The sequence below is a fragment of the Chrysemys picta genome, chromosome 12 (genome assembly GCF_011386835.1).
Source record: "Chrysemys picta bellii isolate R12L10 chromosome 12, ASM1138683v2, whole genome shotgun sequence".
Lineage (NCBI taxonomy): Eukaryota > Metazoa > Chordata > Testudines > Emydidae > Chrysemys > Chrysemys picta.
Window position 1 is genome coordinate 39,497,736 of NC_088802.1, and position 17,725 is coordinate 39,515,460.

Below are 17,725 nucleotides of genomic sequence, written 5' to 3' on the forward strand. Positions count from 1 at the left end.
AGACCCATCAGCTTGTTTCATGTAGACCACTGAACTGCTATGAAACGCTAACAGCTTTCAGTCACTTCTGATGCACATGACATCATAACGTGATGGCTCTGGTTTGGATTTGTATCACTGCACTGTGACTGGCTAAGTGACTACGTTGTACAGTGGCTAGCTAGCTAAGTGGCTGCTAAAAATAAGATGGTGTTTGCCAACCAGTAGCTACTCTTGATATCTGCACCACTGCTTACCCTCCTGGTAGAGTGTCTGGAGGTATAAATAGATATGAGGTGAGAGCTCTTGCTGTGCGTTAATATGGCTGGCAGCAGAGATTCCCAGCATGGATTAAACATGAGCTCTGCAAGAAAGGCTTTTTTGAGCAGACAGAGAGGCTTGGTGTTGCAGTGCAGCCGCATTCATCCTCTGCTCTGATGCAAACATCATTATCAGCCTGTTTATAGGGGGGCTTGGCTGCAAAACGGCTCCTCCTCCTCCTCACTGCGGGAAGGTTTTTTTCAAGAGGCTTTATGACTTTTCTAAATGCCCCTTTTATTGCACTGCCAAGGACTCTGGTGGAGTCCAGTCGCAGAAGGAGTGGCCTGTTTGGCCTTGGTAACGTCAGTGCAAGAGGTTCCATTCCCAGGGGTCCTAAAAACTCTTTCCAGACTGGTAGGTGTCCAAAAGGGGGCCCTTCCCCCCAAGTACCTATGTCAACATTAAAAAGCAACAGAGGGTCCTGTGCCACAGGACCCTCTGTTGCTTTTTACAGATTCAGACTAACACGGCTACCCCTCTGATACTATATCAACATTGACTCTGTACATGCAACTGTCCCTTTAACTTCTTCTGCCTGGCTTAACAGGAGCTGGAATGGCAGCTGCCCTGAGGCCGCCCCATCTACCTAATGCTCCCCACTGAGGCCAGCATTCCAATGGAATCTTGACAGGTCAAGAGCCCTGCTGAATTCTGCCACCACAGGGTGGATGCTGCAGAGAACCAGGAAGCCAGTAAATGACCCGCTGTCACTCTTAGGAAAGTGTGAAAAGCATCTTGTATTGCTCTTTACGCCTAGGGACATTTGCATGAGGTCAGGATCATGAACTGCAAAGGCAAACTCGAAGTTGTTAATGTGTTTGTAGCCCATCTTTGTGATGGATAAAAAGTTGGTCTCGGTGGTTTGTTTGTTTGTAAGAAAGGAAAAAGATTTTTTTTTCTGGTTGTTTTTTTAATATCTGGACTCCCCATCATTCATTTGCTGGAGGACCTTTTGGAGGGTGGAGAAATGGAATAGGAGAGTGACCCTGCCCACAATGGTCTGATGCGCAAGCTGCAGCTATCTTCTTATATGGCCCTCATCACCTCATATGAGACTGCCTCACAGACATAATTGAATTGTTCTTCACAACCCTCCTGTCAGGTAGGGAAATTATTTCCCCACCCCCATTTTACAGCTTTGGAAACTGAGGCATGGGGAGATTAAATAACTTGACCAAGAGCATACAGGAAGTCTGTGGCAGAGCCAGGAACTGACCACAGATCTACTGACTCCCATTTCAGTGCTTTTTCCTTTTTCTCAGTCCTCAGTTGAGTTGGACAATGAAATGCTGAGGCTTCCAGAGACAGTCACTCCCCCCACCCCTTTTCACTGTCAGCTGTTTGAGTTAAACAGGTTTTAACAAAATAATTCCATCCCTTCCCACCAAAAACTAATAACCAAAGAGTCAAATTGTACTTTGTGATGTAAGTGGAGCTGCTCTGGGTTTGCTGTCTTGAAGTGAGGCTTGGAACCATGCTCTGGCTGGCTGGCTGGCAGTGATCTCCTCTCCGATAAACTCTGAGCAAGCATTATTGGCAGGACCCTTATTTGGAAACTTTCAGCTATGGAAATGAATCCACATTGGCAGACTTTAGCAATAACCTTTGGAAATCTGGTGGCATCTGTGGTGTCCATTGGCCTTCCAAGATATGCTGAAGATCTATTTCTAGGGAGCCTGAGCCAAGCATCTCCACTCCAGAGATTAAGGATAATGCCTTGAGTCTGCTGAATATGGTTAAAGGGCCTTCCCTGTATAGGAGGGTCTCTCACTGGTATGTCCAAAGGTAGGGTCATGGCTAATGCGTAATGCACACAATTGTTTTCTTTTTCAATTCCTTTCTAGGAGAAGGCATTTAGAAGTTAAAATCAATCAAAGTGTAACTCCTTCAGATCAGGGGTTGTCTGAGTCTATGTGTTCGCACAGCCCCTATAGGGTGACCAGACAGCAAATGTGAAAAATCGGGACGGGGGTGGGGAGTAATAGCAGCCTATATAAGAAAAAGACCCAAAAATTGGGACTGTCCCTATAAAATCGGGACATCTGGTCACCCTAACGCCCTATCACAATGGGGCCATGACGTGGATTGGATCTTCTGGGTGCTATTGCAATGTAACAATGAAATAATAATGATGAGACAGTGGGGGAAGTCACCTGCATTGCACGGGCTGGCTGCTGAGGCCAGTAACTGAACAAATGCAGCCTGCCCTACGTGTTTGAGATTGCGGGATGGATTAATGCAGGTGAGCACCTCATACTTGTCTCACCAGGCCTGTGTGCTGCATTCCTGTGTGCAGGGACACTGATAAGGTTTCCTGATCAGGACAGGAGTTTGCCCAATTACACTTTGCTGCCTGCAGATGAGCCCGGTGGCCAGGGTGTGACCAGGGCATGTGCTATGTACACAGGTCTATGCATGTGGAGATGAAACTGCACTGCTCTGTTACTGCAAGGGGACAGCCAATGCATGGCTTGCTTATCAGAGCAGTTTGGCTCTGCAGCCTCCATTTGAAACAAAAGCAAAGCTAATGACCCCAAAGCCCACAGCAAGACATGTGGAACCGAGATGTTAAACAGCTACAACAACGGTAGTTTGATTTAGGGGGCTGATGGATGAAGCCGCTTCCTGTCCAAAGAGCACTGTTGGCTAGAGCAGCTTACGACAGCACATTGTAGAGCAGACGCAAAGCCAAAAGCTGTTTTCAAACCCATGGCTTACCCCATCCCAAGCTTTTTTCCCTCCCGCCCCCATACACACCCATGTAAGCCAGGCCAGTACTTACTAAGGGGCATTCTCTGCTTTGGTGTCTTTGACTCTTATATGGTTCCAAAGCCCTCCGAGTCAGCCCATCTCTCTGGTTTCACTCTGAGGGGTTAGAACCTGGCTAGTGGGTTGCATGGAATGTCAACTTAGCATTATCCTCTTCCGGTTGCGGGGCTGTAAATCTCGCTTCCTCTCCTATTCTCCATCGCCTCCCGAATCTCCCGCCTGGCTCAATGCTCGGCCTCCCTCCATCTCACATGCCCCATGCGCCGCCATCCTCCATCGCTTCCCGAATCTCCCGCCTGGCTCAGTGCTCTGCCTCCCTCCATCTCACATGCCCCTTATGCCGCCATCCTCCATCGCTTCCTGAATCTCCTGCCTGGCTCAGTGCTCTGCCTCCCTCCATCTCACATGCCCCATGTGCCGCCATCCTCCATCGCTTCCTGAATCTCCTGCCTGGCTCAGTGCTTTGCCTCCCTCCATCTCACATGCCCCATGTGCCGCCATCCTCCATTGCTTCCCGAATCTCCCGCCTGGCTCAGTGCTCTGCCTCCCTCCATGTCACGTGCCTCATGCTTCCGGTTGCGGGGCTGTAAATCTCGCTTGCTCTCCTATCCTCCATCGCCTCCCGAATCTACCACCTGGCTCAATGCTCTGCCTCCCTCCATCTCATATGCTCCATGCTCTTCCCTTCCCTGCTGCAGGGGAAACACTGCAAGGGACCATCTGGTACCCAGGAACCACTTCACCCCCACTCCCGCCAGTCATCTCACAGCAGACGAATCTTTATTAGGATCCCCTCTGTATTACGGGAGCCAGCTTCCACAGCCCCTTGCTCTTGAATGTGCAGAAAGCTGCTCGTGCCAGTGGAAGAGCTTCCACGAGCAGAAAACCAGAACAGTCGGAACCGGTGGCAGCCAAGCTCTTAGCACAGCCATGCGGAAGTCTTGGGTTTGATTCTCTCTCTGTACCGCCCTGCCTCCGTTTGGTGGGGGCTGCGAGTGCTGAAATGGGAGTTTCTGAGTAAGAAGAATTTGTTCTCAACAGGAAAGAGTAGCCTAGGCCGTAGAGTGGGTGGTGTGGTGGATCGGTCTGTGTGTGTGTGGACAGGGGGTGGGGGAGTCCCCTGAAGCCTGGGACAGGGCTGTAGGGAGCCTCTAAGGAAAATCACCTAGGACCATGCACATCATACTTGTGTGGCACTGCACAGAGTCGGCCGGTTGTATAAATATTACCCTAGGCACGTGATGCACTTCACAAGCCAGTAAAAAGCAAAGGTCCCCGCCCTGTGACCTGACAATCTGGGGACAACCTGGTTGCCGGGGAGACACGCAGCCAGCTTCACTCTTGGTGTCCCTACTCTTCCCTGGGTCTTACCATCCCTGATGTCCCATGGAGGGGCTACTCAGAGTCAGAGCTGGATAGCAACACCTCGGCATGCGCTGGGTTTGGCCCTGCTCCATTGGCCATGTAGAGTGGATTACTACGTTACTGCTGCCTGGGGAGCCTGTTAGCTGAGAAGTATGGAACCGGCCCATTAGTATAATGTGGTCTGGCTAGCACATGCTTCTCAGTTACGCTCCCTTTATAAACAGTGCCTGTCTCCTTTACCACAGAAGGCTGGAAGAGTGGGCACATCTGGGAGGTTTGCTTGGACATAGCTTCACGTCTACATGCATGCGCGACTCAACTTTCTACATCCTCTTTTGTTTGGAGGGAGGAAGGATTAGCCAGTGGTTAGGACTCTAGCTTGGGACTCAGGAGAACCTGCAGGCAGGTCCCAAGTCACCATGCTAGACTATAGTCCCAGGCCACAGGGAACATGCTTTCTCCAGATCAAGAACTCTCCTTCCCACTGTAGGTCCCCTCCATTGACCATTGGCTGGCCTGCTAAATGGTCTGTATTTTTGCCTAGATGGACACAATTTATCGTGCCCACCCAAGCAAAAATACAGTAGAACTTCAGAGTTAGGAACACCTCCAGAATGGAGGTTGTTTGTAACTCTGAAATGTTGGAAACTGAACAAAACGTTCTGGTTGTTCTTGCAAAAGTTTACAACCGAACATTGACTTAATATAGCTTTGAAACTTTACTATGCAGAAGAAAAATGCTGCTTTTAACCATCTTCATTTAAATGAAGCAAGCACAGAAACAGTTTATTTATCTTGTCAAATCTTTTTTTAACTTTCCCTTTATTTTATTAGTAGTTTACATTTAACACAGCACTGTACTGTGTTTGCTTTTTGTTGTTGCTGCCTGATTGTGTACTTCTGGTTCCAAATGAGGTGTGTGGTTGACAGGTCAGTTCATAACCCTGGTTGGTGTTGGTAACTCTAAGATCCTATGGTACAAGCCATTTACCTAGGGTGACCAGATGTCCCGTTTTTAAAGGGACAGTCCCGTTTTTTGGGACTTTTTCTTATATAGGCGCCTATTACCCCCCACCCCGTCCCATTTTTTTCACAGTTGCTATCTGGTAACCCTACATTTATCAGACATGTCCCATGGCTTCCTGCACCCGCACATCATGGACCACTTGCCTTTGTCCACACCCGGTATCAGTGAACACCAGCTCCTGACTGACAGACTCTTTGACAGATGTTACTTGTGCAGTAGCTGGAGCGAGGATACTCATAACAAGAAGTGTGCAGGGCAAAGGCTTGCTTTCACCATTGGCTGAGTGCCAGAACGAAGCTGACGCTCCGATGCCACAGACATTGGCTGCACCAGAGAGCAAAGATTCAACAGGCTGCAAGGAAGAGGAAATAGTCTAGCTCCTCTTGCTTAGCGTGGGCGTGGAAGTTCTGTGCTGACAAGGCTTCCAAGACTCACTTTCCCTCAAGGGGGGATGGGCGTAGGTGTACAAGTGCAGAGCAGAGGTGGAGGGATAGGCCGGCCTGTGTGGATTGCTGGGATCCTGCCTATCTAGACACTTGTCACCGCACTCCTAATGATGCACACACCGTGGTTTGGTGCTAGTTTGGACTGGAGGCAGAGCAAAGTTCGGTGGTTGCCAGGAATCTCCCTCACGCTGCAGGATTTTAAACAGCTGAAGGGCACTCAGCAGCTGCTTATGCACTTTGTGAGGCAGGTGTACTGTGTGCCCAGTTGCAGGTGAAAGACATTTACAGATTAACTAGTGGGGGCGTGTGGTGTTAACCAGAGGGCATGAATTAACTGACAGGCTGCACACTCTGATGGACAGGTAAAGAGGCTGTATTATAGGGTTACCATATTTCAGCAAGCAAAAAAGAAGACGGGAGGAGCCCCGCCCCTGCCCCTCCCACTTCCCCCCCTCAGAACCCCCAACCCTCCCCCCGCTCCTTGTCCCCTGACTGCCTCCTCCTAGGACCCCTGCCCCTAACTGCCCCCCAGGACTCCACCCCCTACCTAAGCCTCCCTGCCTCTTGTCCCCTGACTGCCCCCTCCTAAGACCCCCCTCTAAATGCCCCCCAGGACCGTACCCCCTACCTGTACCCTGACTGCCCAAAACCTTATCCACACCCCCACACCCAGAAAACCCCCCCAAACTCCCGACCCCCTCCGTCTCTTGACTGCCCCCTCCAGAACCTCCCTGCCCCTTCTCCGACCCCCTGGCCCCCTTGTTGCTGGCCTTAGCCTAATGTCTCTGTGAGCTTGCTCAGGAACGGCCTGAGCCTCTCATCCCGGCTCGCTGGGCAGGAGGAGCGGGGGAGGAGCTCCAGACTGCCGGAGATGATCTGCGAATGCAGGGAGGGAGGGAGTGAGCTCTGCTGCAGGGAGGAGGAGGGGCTCTCTCTGGCTGTCAGAGCCCCATGTAAGTGGCACCATCCGGCCGGCTGCCCTGTTAGCTGCGCGCGCTCTGCATGGGGGGGGGGGGAGTCCGGACATTTACAAATTCCCCCCGGACGCTATTTTTAGCTCAAAAAGCCGGACATGTCCGGGGGAAGCCGGACGAACGGTAACCCTACTGTATTACGACGGGCATTTGGTTCTTACTGATGCCAGTCCCTACCAGGAGTGGCGGATGTTGATGGTCTGGCACCACCGTGAGTTATACACAGCATCATATGTAACAGTTTCCCACACTAACCCTGTTCCTTTTGCTTATCTGGCCTCACGCTGTTTTGCAGAGGGGAAGTACAGTCTAGTGATTAAAATACAGGACTGAAAATCAAGAGACTTGATTTCTGATTTGGCTCTATGACTGCTCACTGCTCAACCTGTGGCAAGTCACTCGATTATGGGTATTTATATTGCAGCAGTGCCTAAGAGCCCAAGTCCAGGACCCCATTGTGCTAGGCACTGTACAAACACAGAACAAACCTTCCCTGCACCTTATTTCCCTTATGTGCTTAACAAGGATCAGGCTATTTCTCAGCGAGGCGCTAGGAGGTTTGCTTCATGGGTGTCTGCAAAGGCCTGGGAGATCTTGGGTGGGAGGGTGCTTGCAGGAGAGGAAAGATTGATTTATTTTTCCCTTCCTTTCACTTTTTTCCCCTACTCTTGCTTCTTTTACTTTCTTACTAAGGTAAAGCTACCATGATAGTACCGTGCCTTCTGCAGAGGAAGCTGGGTGGGTACATAACTGAGGAATTGTTCTTATCGGCTCCTCGGATGTTTTTTTCTAAAAAAAAATCTTTAAGGAAAAGCGGTTGAGGAGACACCATCGCTCTCAGGGCCTGCTCCACCCTGTTGCACTCCCATTGACTCAGGCTTTGGATCAGGCAGCCTGCAGTTTGTGTCTATAGATCTTCACGGTCCCGAGAGATGCCATGTGGGGCTTGGAACATCACTGGAGCCTCTGCAGGGTGGGGAGAAGCCAAGCAGGGACTGGTGTATGTAGCAGGAACCACTGGAAACGGCCTCATGGCAAAGCAGTAGGGAGCTATAAAAGAGGAAACTCTCCAGCCATTTGCTGGCATATTTACGACTGGAAAAGTTCTGGGTTGAAAAGGTCACGAGCACACTGCTGAAGGAGCTGCTGGGGCAGCATCTCTACAGGCTGACTCCCCGGCTGGCTTGTGTGTTGCTCTCTGGAATGACATACCCAGCTGGATAGGAAAAGAGCATTGCACTACCGCCTAGCAGCCTGGTGTAACTTGAGAAGGAGCGCAGAGGGAAGGATGGGCGACAGACAGGCAGAGAGGGGGAAAAACTAGGCTGTGTATGTGGGAGGAGAGATAGGGGCCAGGGTTGTTGTATAAGCCGGAGTAGCCAAGGGTAATCTCTGCAGCACCTCAGCATGGAGAGCCGTCTTCTTCCTACATCGCCTCCTTATCCTGAAGGAAGGAGCTCGGAAGCTCTCAGCTAGAGACCAGCTGCAAAGGAGAGGGAGAAACATCTGGCAGCAAAGCATGGGGGTTACACTGGCTCATTTCTTCCTCCGAGCCCTCTCTAATTAGGGGCTGCCAGGAAGTTTTCAGTAACCAAAGTGGCCTGCTTCTCTGGGGACCAGGGTCCCAAACTAACCTTCCCCCCACCCCATTGTCCTTTCCCTCCACAAGCAGAGAGACATGCACAATGTCTCCTGCTGCGAATGTGAAGACATCTTCTCTCGCTCAAGATAACGGCCCAGCCACTTCTAACAGAGTCCGATGCCTCTGACAGCTGCACGGGAAGGCTTTGCAATGGGAGGTGTGTGTGTGTGTGTTAAACTCCTCGGGGGCCATGCGAAGGGTTCGGACCTCTCGGTTCAAGTGTCCTTGCCATGCTGAGTTTTGCGCCTGCCTGTTGTAATGTAGGGTAGCCCCTACATTATTTCTATGTGCGCAGCATGATGCATTGTCAGCTAGTTCCCCTTGTGGGAGAGCCCGCTTGGCCTTTGTTGTGAAAAGCCAGCCTCCAATAAGGCTGCACCTTAAACAGAACTTTTATAATGAGCGCTGAGCTGACAATAAACAAGCTGGAGGAGAGTTTCAGATTGACCTTATTTTACCATGAAGGCCGCAGGGTTTGGGTAGATATAATCCCACTTCCCCTTCCACTCAAGAATCTCAAAGCATTTAAGTCTCCCAACCTCCCCCCCATGAGGCATGGCAATGGTATCATTTGCCTATTCCCCCCCTCCCTGAGCCATACCCTAGTGGTGCAGGTCTGTCTTGGGCTAAGGGAGGCAGCGAGCATGCTGTGTCAACACTGCCGCGTTGGCTCTGCTGGAGTGTCCGCGTTCTGGCGAAGCTGGGGAGATCAGCATGTCCCTCTGCACAGGCTTCGGACAGTGTTTTTGTTTCCCAGCGCCTCGGTGCACACAATAGCCGGAATTGACGGCTCCACGTGAAATGTTTCCAGCTGGGCTCTGACACTGATGCCATGAGTGACTCATGTGTTTGCAGCATGAGGTCCGTGTGGTCAATAGCAAACTCATTAAGTGCACACGGGTCGCTCTGTGTAAATGGACAAATTGCTCATTCAGGTCAATAAGGCTCTGAGTGCTGCTGGGAGCGTCGCCTGGGGAGGGGGGCGCTTCGTGTCCGTGTGCAGCTGATAGAGGCAGCAGCAGAGTTTCTGTACGGAGCCCACTGGGCTGTAGGCCACTCTCTCTGCCCCCTGGCATGCTACTGCTGACCCCCCATGTGTTCCATTATAGTCTGTAAAACTAGGCCCAGGTTGCTGGCATAAACAAGGTTTCTGTTGCAGAGACAGTGTAGCTCTTGTTAAACAGAACTGTCAGCTTAGGGTCCAATCCTGCAGTCCTGAGATGGGAAAACTGCCATTAAGGTCTAAAAGAGTTTTGCCTGCGTATGGGTAGCAGGACTGAGACTCAAGTCTGAATTCCAGACTCCAGTCTCATTCACGCCATGTAAATCCAGTATAATTCCTGCTGAAGCAAATAGGTTTAGGGCCAGATTCTCATCTCAGTTACACCAATGTAAATCCAGAGAGACTCAATTGAAATCAAGGGAGTTATTCCAAGTTGCACAAGAGGAGGACTTGGCCCTTTGCATATTGTTGTCAAGATCTGGTGTGCATGATGTACACATGGAAGAGAAAAGGCACGGCTTGATTCTCTGACTAAGTGAGCAAATTTGATCTGGAAACACTGATGGAAAATAAGTATCATTGTTACAGAGTCACTCTTTTTGCTGTAACTGTATTTTAGTAGCACGTATTTTGTTTCAGGCTAAATTCATTCCTGGGTCCCGAGTTTTAAAGGAATTCAGGGTCAGGTTTTGAAATGCTCGCACCCACAGCCAGAGCCAGGACCAGATTTTCAGAAGAGCTCCCCACCCAGATGCAGCTGATGTGCTGACCCCATTTGAAAATCTCTGCCACGAACACACTCTCCCTCAGTTTCCCCACCTGTAAAAGGGAGATCACAGGGCTTCTTCCTAGGGGTGTTGTGAGCAGAAACTTTGTGGCAGAAACCTGAGCACACATGACTCAGAAGATGATGGGTGCACATGGGTGCATGGACAATGACCAGTTTTGTAGTCACTTCACTGACTGTAGCGGCATTTAAAGCCCAGTTAGAAAGGAAGCCCAGCCCAATTTAATGACACTCCTTCCTTCCTTCCTTCTCTAGGAAGTTGCAAACCTTTCCTTCCCTGTTCCCTAAGCAGCTGGCTTAAGATTCCATTGGGTGATGTGTGTGTTTGCGTTCACTGCACTGGATTTGGTAGGGATCCTAGTTCTGTCTAGGGGCTGGAATGGGCAGGAAAGCTTTCCTGTGTGCTGGCTCTATCTTCCAGAGTTCATTGGTGGGGGAGAGCAGCTAAGGAGCAGTGAAGTCACCTGGGCTCCTCACTCCTCTGTCCCCTGATAGTTAAAAAGCCCCCTCTCCTTGGTTTTCCACTTCACTGTAGCTGTTCTGTCCAAAGCAGACAGGATGGATCAGGCAGCATTGCTCCTGCATCAGCCACAGGGGGAGCTATAGAGCGTTCCGAGCCCCAGCCTTCTCCCTGCAGGGCACAGAGGCTGGTGGGTTCTTCCTATGGAAATTGAATTGTCTCGTTAGCACTGACCCCCAACTTGGTAAGGCAACTCCCATCTTTTCATGTGCTGTGTATATATACCTGCTACTGTATTTTCCACTCTATGCATCTGATGAAGTGGGTTTTAGCCCACAAAAGTTATGCCCAAATAAATGTGTTAGTCTCTAAGGTGCCACAAGGACTCCTCGTTGGTTTTGCTGATCCAGACTAACACGGCTACCCCTCTGAATCCTATGGAAAGGGAGCCCTGGCCTGGAAAGCTGTTGAGGGCTGATTCATCATGGAACAGCTGCAGATTCAGCTCAGCAGGGGAGGCGTCTGACTGCCCGATGTGAACAGCGGGTCCCCTCAAAGGGTTCCATTTTCTAATTAGAGTCAGGGGAGGGAAAAGAGGGAGATGCGGATTAATTATCTGCTACGGTTTGCTGGATAATTTTAAAAAACATGCCTACAGGATTCATTTAGCCACAATGACTCAGGCCATCCGCTGCAACTGAGCCTGGCTTTCGAGGTGGGAGCAGACTGTGAGAGCGATAAGGGGGGACTCCGAAGGGTTTAGAGACGAGAGCGTACTCGCAGTGTGACATGTCACTCCTCCCTGCCCCTGTTTTATACTACAGCTGTTTGGGCAGTCCTCTGCCATGCCATGGTCCCTGGCATCTCCTTCCCATCCCTGTGCAGCTGCAGGAGCTGGAGCACAGGAATTGCCCAGCCTGCATGAGACCAGAGATCTGTCTAGCCCCATATCCAATTAACGACACTGGCCAGTACTAGCTGCTTCTGAGGAAGAAGATTGCCATGGGATTTGGAAAACTCAGGCTCCAGCGTGAGCGAGGATGCACACAATTGACTGGGGAGATTGGAGATTTGGTGGGGCCCAGCACAGAGTCAGATGCTATCCTGGTAGTTGATTTCAATGAGAGATTGCATAGCGGGGTTAGCACCTCAGTCTCTTCATTTCCAAACTCCATCACAGCTCTAGATGCCCTCATCTGGGCCTAGTGATCTGTTGACAGCACCTCATCTTTATTACCAGCAAAGATTAGATGTGGGGTACCCATCTCCTCAATATCTTCTGTGGTGCAGACTGATGCAAAGCAACTGCATAGCTGAGATTATGTTAAGATAGCTGAGTTTGCCCATTAGACAAAGTCAACCTTTCCACCAATCCTAGCAGACCGGGTAGATCTGGGAGACCACAGGAATAAATCTGGCATTCAAGGAGTTTAGGGGCAGATTGGAAACTAGGAAGAGATGAGGACAGCTGTATGGAGGAAGAGAGGAGATATCAAGTCTGCTAAGAATCTACAACTCTATATCTTAACCCAACAAAAGCAAAACAATTCCAAATGAAAGCCGCCTCTTCCTTCTCCAGTCCTCTCATTGTGCCCAGTTGTTACACCCCATCTGGTATATAATTCACTCACTGTTCTCACACCCCTGTGCTAGTGACAGTGGCAGCCTTAGCTCAGATATTGGTCGCTTTCCTCAGAGATTAAATCAAACCCACACAAGCATTATCAGTTAGGGTTTTATTCAATATTTATGGGAATGTCTATGCTGCAATTAGACACCTGTGGCTGGCCCATGCCAGCTGACTTGGGCTGGAGCTAAGGGGCTGTTTAATTGCAGTGGAGACATTCCAGCTGGGGCCTCGGCTAGGACCCTGCAGTGAGGGAGGGACCCTAACATCTACACTGCAATTAAACAGCCCCTTAGCCCAAGTCAGCTGGCACAGGTCAGCCGCGGCAGTCTAATTGCAGTGTAGGCATACCCCAAGTCTGAGTATGCTGCATGCCACGTTAGCTTTTCTAATATTCCTTTTCTGTGTACCACTCAGTGTGCTATTAATAGAGCAGATGGCATTTAGCAGCCTTATATGAAAAGTAATTCTCTAAGGGAATGGAAGAAAAAAAAAAAGGAATCATCTGGAAAGCAACAAGTTGCAATGTGGCCATACAAACCTCTCTCCCTCGTCTCTTCCCCTGGCCCAGGTTGTGCAGTGTGAGGCAGTGGAAATTTTCCCATTTCCTCCACAATAGGTATCATTTTACCAGATAAACAGAGAGAAAGGGGTTTGATTTCCTGTTGATGACTTAATTTCCCCTATCTCTGTATTTATGGAATCTCCCTGTGCCTATCTCTGTTCTGGAAACTGTTTCCCTCTATATCACAAGAGGTGTATTTCCCAGAGAAGCTATGAGTCCAGGCTCTGGCTCTGTTGTCATTGAGATAACTGGCATTAAAAATGTATCGAACTAGCAGGTTTTTCCACTAGCTAGTTCACTCCCTATTCCCTGACCCCTTCCCCATCTCAAAAACACAGATTCCATCACAGTACAACACTATTACCTGGGTGACATATTTCGGAGGGTAACATCAGACTCCAAACAACGGACCCGGCTCATTGAGGGTCTCAGCAGTCTCCTCTCACACTGAATTCAATGGGAGTTGAGGGCACTGTATTGTTCACCGGCACTATTCAGCCCCTCTGAGGGCCATGGGTTGTTTTCCTTCCATATTTCTTTCTTTCTTTGCTTGCTCACTTTATTTTTTATTTGTATTCCATCCCCACCCCCATCGTGACAATTCACCAGAGGCTTATGCCCATTAGCAGTGCTCATCTCAATCTAACTCAGGTTATACAGCTCCCAATACTGGGAGAATTCTCCATCAGTCTTAGCAAGGCAACTTTTCTCTACCAATGGTTTTCAATCTGGATCCGTGGTCTGCAGACAATGTCTAAGATTTCCAAAGGGGTCCGCACCTCCATATGACATTTTTTAGGAGTCCGCAAATGAAAAAAGGTTGAAAACCACTGTCTTATACTAGCCAATTGTAAATCTCAGACTCTGGGGTTTGGGCTTTTTTTGTCCACTTAAAATGGATTGTGGATATAACCCCTGCACTTTAGCACCATACAAGAAGGAAGCACAAGCTTCCTTTCAAAATTGGTGCCAAGGCCACTGGTACAGGTCAGCAGCATTGGATTCTGTATAATGTAACAATAGTTTCCTTTCCCCAAAGACTCAGTGTAGATCTGAAAATGGCAAGGGCCCACTACTAAGGATGTGAGATTAGCATCACAAGAAAGGCAATTCGAGCTGTAAACCCATGTGAGCTCATGCCATTGTCTAACGCACTTGGAATGTATAACTGGGCTCATTTAACGTGGGCTTCCAAAGAAAGTTGCACTCATGTATTTTTGAGCAAGCTCACATGTTATCAATGCAATAAGCATCTACATTATTTTTAAACCTGTGATGGCAAGGAGGCAAAGTGCAAACCTCTCTGAACTGTTTGTGGTTTACCAGTTCCGTGTAAAGAATTCAAGACACGAACATTATTCTTTTTAAAGGGAGGCTGTAATGTCTGACAAGCTGTTTGTAGCTTAAAATACCATATTGCTGTTTTAAAGGGTGCATTAGTCAGCTTGTTTAAACAATCATGTTGTTTTTTTAAGGCAGTCCTTCCATGTATTAGTAATAAAACCTCAGATTATTAAAACTGGGTAAAAAACAAATCACCTATTCTGCCGCTGCTTTCATATGGCTTAAAACCAGCAGTGTTAAATACCCAATCTAGACTGGCGATCCATTTGTTTGGTTCATGTGATCTGCCCTGTTACATGCTAGGGCACAACCAATGTCATCAAATCATCAACTGAACATCACTCAGTGAAGTCCTGGATTGGACAGCAGTGGAAATCAGCTGTGCTTTTCACCCTTCACTCATTTGCCTTTTGGATTTCCTGTAGCTTTAGACAGCTTTGGGCCAGTCCGTTTCGCTTTGGGGTTCCTGTGTCCTAGGACAAGTCTCTTTGGTGTTTGGGGGGGGGAAAAGTCTTAGACTTAGAGACTTAGAATATCAGGGTTGGAAGGGACCTCAGGAGGTCATCTAGTCCAACCCCCTGCTCAAAGCAGGACCAATTCCCAACTAAATCATCCCAGCCAGGGCTTTGTCAAGCCTGACCTTAAAAACCTCTAAGGAAGGAGATTCCACCTCCCTAGGTAACCCATTCCAGTGCTTCACCACCCTCCTAATGAAAAAGTTTTTCCTAATATCCAACCTAAACCTCCCACACTGCAACTTGGGACCATTACTCCTTGTTCTGTCATCTGGTACCACTGAGAACAGTCTAGATCCATCCTCTTTGGAACCGACTTTCAGGTAGTTGAAAGCAGCTAACAAATCCCCTCCTCATTCTTCTCTTCTCATTAAAAATTGTAAAATAAAATAAATCTGCAGATGCGCCCCTATTGCAGCAATGGAGGATTAGACCCAGACTGCTCTTTTTCAAATCGCTTCCCCCATGGCCTAGCAGAAAAAGAGTTACATTGGGTCTGTTTTATGCTACTTTTCCTGCTACTGTCTCTGAACAAATTCAGTGGGTTAGGGTAGCACAGTCAAAATGATTCTGGGGGGAATCATTGGTTGGGAGAATGACAAGACAGAGGGCCAGATTCTGCCACCCCAACTCAGATGCTACAGGGTGAAGAGTGCAGCGTAAGAATCTACCTAGAATGGAACAGAACGTGCCGAGTAGTAGCCTTCTCTGGGGTTACATAGACCCGGTCTGAGTAAAGGTTGTAGTATCTGAGTCACAGTCGGAAGAGGAAAGCAGAAGGGGAGGGCAACATACAGATGGGGGCGAGATGCACAATCCGAGAAGAGGGGAGGCAGAGAGTGACAAAACGGAGTCAGAAGCTGCACCCGGGCTCCAGGGCCAGAGTATATCAGCCTGAAACCACCCAGTTGCGGAAGACTCAGTCCCTAGGGAGATGCAGCATGATGATGTCTAACTGCTCTGTAGCAATCTCTGATCAGCTGCGGGAACATGCACTGATGCTATAGTGATGGGCATATTCTAACCAGTTAGACAGAGTGAGTGGATCATAAGGGTCTCTCCTACAGAAAGGCGGTTACTGGCACAGCGGGGCTTGAAGCTGTTGGAGGAGAGACTACAAGGGGGAATTGGGGAGGTAAAGCAAAGGAAGAAGGTCCTGTGTAATCCAAAGAAGGTTGGAAAGCATGAGGCCTTGTCTATGAACTAAAGTTGCACTGGTTTAACTCACTGCATTGGTACAATCCTTAAGGCCCACTCTACACCCATTGTTTGCCCTGACTGAACTAATTCTATGATGGCCATGGTTTTCTACCACCCTCCCCCAGCGTGGTGGCAGCTAAGCTGGTTATAGCAGGGTAGTTTCTCCCCTGAACTTAACTGATGTAAGAGTATCCACCATATAAGGGTGGATTGCACCCGTTTAACTACAGGCGGTTAAATCAGTGTCTAAACCCATTTTAGTTACTGTTGCATGTAGACAAAACCTGAAACAAAGATGCGGGGGTATAGAAGCAGTGGGGAAAGCCTGTGTCAGTACTGGGCATAGAGAATGAGTCTCTCCCCCCCCCGGAAAGGGGTTGCAGGGTGGCATGTTCCCTGTCCATAGTGGCAGAAGGTGATTTCTCCCAGTGGCAGGGAGTGCGTGAGGGGCACCCCCAATTGTAACAGCATCACCCCAGCTCAACCCAGCTGAGCTCCGGGGTCCTTGCTAGCCCGCCCCAGCCAGCGCGCCTTGCACAGCGTGTTTGCAAACACCGGCACGACTCACTTGCACTTTCTCGGGGAGCGAGGAGTGATCGCCGCCCTCCCGCTCTGTTTTTCCCCTCTCCAAAGGGCCGGAGGGCGGCGAGGCAGCAGCCGGCGGTAGCGAGGTGGCTGCGTGCCCCCCGATCTCCGAGCCGGGAGGCAGGTTTGACGGGCGTGCCGAGCAGCCAGTGCGAGGAGGGGAGGCTGGGACTGTGCCCTGGGTGTGTGTGAGCGAGCGGGGAGGGCTCCTTCCCTCTGCCCTTCCTCCATTCATTCAGCCCGAGCCTGCGAGCGGGAGGGGGCCCCAGAGGGGCTCCGGCGAGCTCAGCAGCGAACCTAGCCCGTGGTCGCTGGGATCCTGCTGTCCGGCCGGCCAGGGGCTCGGCAGGAGTTTGGCCGCAGCGCAGCCACCCCCGGCCGGGGGCTTTATTTGGGGAGGGGGTGGGGGCAGCGCGCCGCGATGTCAGACCCGGCGGTGAACGCGCACTTGGAGGGCATCATCTCCGACTTCGAAGGTAGGAGCCTGCACCGCGGGGTAGCCCCCGAGCACTCCCGGGGGGGTCCCACTTAGCGCTGGGGGGGGATACTGCTATCAACCCCCCCACCCCACCCCCCAGGCGCGCAGAGGGGCAGCCGGGGGAGAAGCAGCAGCAGGAGGCAGCGCCTGGGTCGAGGCTGGATTGGGGGGGGGGATCTGCCGGGACGTGGGGAGGGGGCCGCTGGCTCCTGGGCTGGAGGAGCGCACGGGGCTGTTTGCGCGCTGGTTAGTTTCCAAGTGGGCGCTTCAGCTAGGACGCTCTGGGCAGGGCTGGGTCTGCGGTGAGGCGCGGGGCTGGGAGCGGGGCTGCCCTTGTAGCGGGTCCCCTCCCTGCTCTTGGGCCGGTGAGTGGCAGGCGGAGTACCCGGGGGGTCTCAGCGCTGCAGCTGCCTTGGGGGCTCTGTGCGCCCGAAGGCCTCAGCAGAGGCCGGGCTCTCAAGGGGGCAGGACAACAGCTGGCAACTACCCCCACCCCGTCTCCTTCCCCGCCGTTGTGCCTGCTCGGGCCGGGCCTGCCACCCCTCCAGGCTCCAGCCATCTGTGGACGGGGTGGATCCAAGAGCCAGCGTCGCCTCCCTCCCTCCAACCTCCTGTTGAGCTGTGTCTGGGGCAGCCTC

The 17,725-nt window shown here is 50.7% G+C and overlaps 1 protein-coding gene across 6 annotated transcripts in view; it reads left to right on the plus strand.

The window, feature by feature from the left end:
* The window catches only part of SEPTIN9 (septin 9), a 253,554-nt gene that overhangs the window by 89,617 nt on the left and 146,212 nt on the right, over window positions 1-17,725 (plus strand). The window contains exon 1 of one of the 6 annotated variants that reach the window (XM_008163850.4): window positions 16,653-17,085. The exons of the other annotated variants lie outside the window; for them this stretch is intronic. Coding sequence (XP_008162072.1) covers window positions 17,031-17,085 — 55 coding nt within the window. The 5' untranslated portion in view covers window positions 16,653-17,030. Of the gene's footprint in view, window positions 1-16,652; window positions 17,086-17,725 lie in introns of those variants that run through there. 6 annotated transcript variants of the gene reach the window in all.